This window comes from Lathyrus oleraceus, chromosome 5 (genome assembly GCF_024323335.1).
Source record: "Lathyrus oleraceus cultivar Zhongwan6 chromosome 5, CAAS_Psat_ZW6_1.0, whole genome shotgun sequence".
Classification (NCBI taxonomy): Eukaryota; Viridiplantae; Streptophyta; class Magnoliopsida; order Fabales; family Fabaceae; genus Lathyrus; species Lathyrus oleraceus.
Window position 1 is genome coordinate 432872060 of NC_066583.1, and position 5208 is coordinate 432877267.

At 31.0% G+C, this 5208-nt stretch overlaps 1 protein-coding gene across 1 annotated transcript; it reads left to right on the forward strand.

Annotated features, from left to right (window-relative positions):
- Window positions 1–318: 318 nt before the first annotated feature.
- Window positions 319–3279, forward strand: LOC127085259 (transcription factor PIF4). Its single transcript, XM_051025789.1, has 8 exons — window positions 319–496; window positions 995–1106; window positions 1196–1994; window positions 2087–2185; window positions 2277–2342; window positions 2423–2488; window positions 2575–2871; window positions 2975–3279. The coding sequence occupies exons 2-8, from the start codon at window positions 1033–1035 to the stop codon at window positions 3236–3238; spliced, it is 1665 nt and encodes a 554-aa protein (XP_050881746.1). The 5' UTR covers window positions 319–496; window positions 995–1032; the 3' UTR covers window positions 3239–3279.
- The last annotated feature ends 1929 nt before the right edge of the window (window positions 3280–5208 follow it).

The window sequence follows — 5208 nt, forward strand, 5'->3', positions numbered from 1 at the left end:
TTACTAAATAGTTTAACTTTTGTTGTATGATATTCATTTAAATCGAACTGAACACAATTATTTGTTTATTTTTTTGCATTTGTTTATTTTTTTAACAATAATTATTTATTTATCATCACATTTGACTATGGTTTTAGAACATCAATAATTATCATAATGCTCATGTAAGTCAATTATTTGTTTGTTTTAAACCATAATCATAATGATATCAATTGAACTAATAAAACTATGAAACTGTTGAATCTCAAATCCAATTTACAAATAAAAAATTTACCATGGATTTTAGGTTTCTCTATCTAAATATGCTGATGTCATGTCTTTATTGTTGTTAAAATAAAAACTCATGTTCACAGTTCCCAAAGCACAAGGACACACTCAAAGAGAACTAAAGACAGGTGAAAAAGCAGGAACAAACAAGAAGGAGCTTCTGTCTCAAGCTTCCACCTACTTTCTACTTCAAAAATCAGAAAAAAAAACTGTTTTCTTCTCACTTGAGGTGATCTTCTTCTTTTATGCTCCTCATGTAAATGTGATTATTATTATACACAATCATCATAAAATTTCATATTTTTCATTTTATGTGATTTGTGAATCATTTCTTTGTTTTTTTTTTTTGCTTTTTTTATAAGTTGTTTTTCTGTTTGTGTGTGTCTGAAAAATCTGTCTGTCTCAAATTTTGCCCAATTTGTTGTGTTTAATGTTTTTGTTATAAATTTTATTTTCTTGTTTTTCTCTTCTGGGTTTTGTGAATGCACATGTACTTTAAAACAATAATTGAGACTAAAGTTTTCTAATTTTGTGACTCTTGGAATTCAAATTCATGGTTCAGAATAGCAAAAACTAGTTAAATTTCACACATGATTCAAATTTGTAAACCCTTTAATTTTTTATTCCTTTTTTAATCAATATAAAATTATGTTTAATCATCCTGCTTAAAAGGGTTTTTCAATTTTCTATTCAAAATTCTAAATTTCTCTCCTTTTGGTGCAAACAGGAAGTTGATTTGGTTCGGTTCGGTTTGATTCGGTTACGATGAACAACACTGTTCCTAATTGGAGTTTTGGGAGTGATACTTTTGTCACCAATCAAAAGAAGCAATCTATGGGGTATGTTATGTGAATAATGTTATTATCTAAATTAAATTTGCTTAATTTATGATTAACTATTAATCATGTAGTTAATAACAATATTATAGGCTGGATCATGAACTTGTGGAGCTTCTATGGGAGAATGGTCAAGTAGTATTGCATAGCCAAACAAATAAGAAACCAATGAATTCAAGACATGTTCATAAGAATCTTCAGTCAACAACATTAAGCAACTTGATTCAAGATGATGAAACTGTTTCATGGATCCAACAATACCCTTTTGAGGATCCGATTGGACAAGAATTGTGTTCGAATCTTTTATCCGAACTTGCACCTTGTCATGTCGACTCTTACAATTCACAACCGACTAATACGAAACCTTCTTTTGTCGAGGAATTCTCAATTCCTAGGTTTCATCATCATGTTCCCGATTCGTCGCAAAAAAACAATGATTTGTGCGGATCGAACAAGGTCGTAAACTTTTCGCACTTCTCAAGACTTCCTAATGTTTCTTTAGCATGTAATAACGGCGATGGAGATTTAAGAGACAAAGTTACGGGCAATCTGTCGCAATGTGATATTAGAGAGAGCTCGGCGATGACAGTTGGTTTAAGTTATTGCGGTAGCAACCAAGTCCAACAAGATCCGGATGTAAGTAAGGTATCAAGCGATGGTGTTTGGACGAATACTATATCGGCCGAGCCTCAGCAAGTGAAAGAGGATGTTCAGAGAACAACAATTCATTGGCATGACAAAGGGAAATCGGAGATGTTGGAACCGGCATTTACTTCATCTTCCGGTGGTTCGGGAAGTAGTCTTGGAAAAACATGTTCGTTATCTACAAGAAGTCATGGACAAAAGAGAAAAGGGATGATAGATGTTGAAGATTCGGTAGAACAAAGTGAGGTGAAGCTTCATCTATCGATTTTTCTTTCATGATTAATTTTGTTTTGATTCTTCGACACAATTAGTTATCGTTTTACGGTTTGTGTTAATAGGACACAGAACTTAAATCAGCTTTGTCGAACAAGGTGTCGCAGAGGTCAGGGTCGGGTCGAAGGAATCGGGCTGCTGAAGTGCATAATCTTTCAGAAAGGGTAAGGGCCTTACGTGTTACGCCTCTCTAGTTAGACTATTTTTTTTTTTTAAATTGCACTTACAAGAAGCGTTAATATTTTATCGATGCAGAGACGAAGAGATAGGATTAATGAGAAGATGAAAGCACTGCAACAACTCATACCTCACAGTAGTAAGGTTTGTTATCGAAACAGATTCTCCGTTTTATATGATATAATCACAGTGGCTTAAAAACTAAGTACGCGACGAATGTGCAGACAGACAAAGCCTCAATGTTAGAAGAGGCAATTGAATACTTGAAATCACTTCAGTTACAACTTCAGGTATATAAATAGTATCTCGCGTATGAAAACCGTCTCACATTGCTAATTTCGAACCAAAATGAATTTTTTTAAAATCGTTTCGCTAGGTAATGTGGATGGGATCTGGCATGGCTCCAATGATGCACCCTGGATTTCAGCACTACATGACACAAATGAGCATGTCAATGCCTACACGTTCATTTCCCCCGCTTCCAAATCCGTTGCAATTACCGAGAACGCAATTTGATCCGTCCGTATCGACGTCTCAGACACCAAATCCAACATTAACATGTCAAAATCCTCTTTTCGGTGCCTTTAACTACCAAAATCAGATGCAAAATCCAGCTCTTTCAGAGCAATATGCTCGATACATGAACTATCATCTTATGCAAAACGCGTCTCAGGTACTTATTATCTGTTTTTAGCTTATTTTTATATATTTTTGAAGATAGTTTATGAAAACAACTTATATCTTAAGCGCTTAGTTATTGTCTGTTTATATTGTAGCCGATGAATATGTACCGATACGGTCCCCAAACTGTACAAAAGAGTCAAACAATGATTCCAACCAGCAATAACAGTGGATCAATGAGTGGAGCAGCAAACATTAATGATAATGTGAGTGGCAAAATTGGTAGGCCAATATACATAGTTCTCTATTGTCATAGCATCAAACAGTTGTTTTCTGCAAAAATTGTTCTTATACTAAATGCCAGATATAGGCACATCATTATGTATTTATACTATTTTCGTCATAGCCTCAAACAGTGATTTTCTGAAAAAATTGATTTCATCTTGTGCTGTTATTTTCATATTTCCATGTCAGATGTAGAAACTTCATTAAAACTTGGTTCCTAGCACTTTTCATTCATGTGACAAACGAGAAGAATCTGGTTTTAATCTCTGCAATTATTTTTTTGAAAATTTAGAAACATATTCTTAAAGTAATTGGAGAGACTGAAACTAGAATCTTCGAATAGAATCCAGTGTCTATTCAGTTTTAGTCTTCTACAATTTTGTTAAAGTTTTTTTTGAAATTTGAAATTTCTCCTTTTTAAGCTCCCGACATCATCTCTACGTCAAAAAAGTTGAAAGAATATGAAATTTAATAAACATATTCTTTAAATAATTGCAGAGACTGAAACTAGATTTCGATGAACAAAAACTATCATTAACCTATAAAAGTTTTATTAAATTTATTATGTATTCATACTATAACTTGTTGATATTTTTATTTCTCATTGTTTACAGGTTAATTAGTTTAGAAGCATGCCTAGAGGAATCTATGGTGTAACTAACAACAAAGTTGCAAGATGAATGAAGACATATATAGCATGTTTTCATATTATGCTCAACTATAAATTATAATGTATATATAGTCCACTTGGTTCATATACAAGTGACTTATTTTTTTGGATTGAGAACCCTATATTAGATAAGATATAATTTATAAATGTATTTATAAATGGACGACATCTTTCCTCTTATAAAATTAAATTTCGGTCAAAACAAAATTTAATAGTGTTTAAATGGAAATAAAAAGAAGGATTAATACCTTCTTTGAAATTCTATAACAATAAATAATAGAGAAATTGATTTTTTGTAAAACTAGCTACATGTAAAATAAATAAGAAAGTCTAATTAATATATATATATATATATATATATATATATATATATATATATATATATATATATATATATATATATATATATATATATATATATATATATATATATATATATATATATATATATTCCTTACAAAAGTAGTATGTCCCTAGCTTCCTAGAATGCTTGCAATATGACAAAAGCACCCAAATTTTACCAAAAAGCAAGAAGTGTTATGAGCATGCATAAGTTTGAAAAAAAATGTTATTCATGATTAATTTTATTATCTTCTCTCTCAACTATAAATGACTTCCACAACATTTTTCTCTTGTCGTCTGATTGTAATTATTACCAGGTGAATTTTGAACCTTTAACTTTTTTTTTCAAACTTTTTATCATCCTATATCAATGTCATGAAAAATTGAATATGTACCCTCCACTTTGTGTGTGATACCTTATCTATAGTCAATATGCAAATAAATGCTAATTGAAGTGGTCCCTATGTCAAAATTAAAGACTATCAACTAACTACTAAAATTTAGATGCCATGAATTTGTACAAAGTTGCCATCTTTTCATATGGGACCTCAAAAACAAGACATTATTATAAATAGCACAATCCATCACTTATTGCTTCAATTGTGGTCCCTTTAGAACATTAATGTAACCAATGAAAAATCAAAACATAAGCCACTTACACTTTAAAACAATTGGTCATAATTTTGTTACATATCATAATCCATATATAGTTGATGATTCCATTTGCAATAATACTAATACCCAACAATTTTACTATGTTCCTTCTTCACTAAATAGAATCACTACATGAAACATCCTTAATGGAATGGTTTTTTGTTGGTGGAATCAATCCTTGAGAAAGTGTCACAAATTTTGTGTAGTTTGGTGGTCATGCAATTTGTATCTAATCTATAATTTGTTGTCTAAGATTGAGAAATTTTAGTAGACAAGTTTTTCTTTATGGGCCAGTTTTGTTCTTAGCTCTTATGTCCCATCATGTATTTAGCATTATTATTCAATGTTTTGTAGATCAATGAAAATAACATGATAAGCTAATTATTTTTTGCTCAAATAGGCAAAGGTTTTTGTTTGAATGTATCATTAGTACAATTA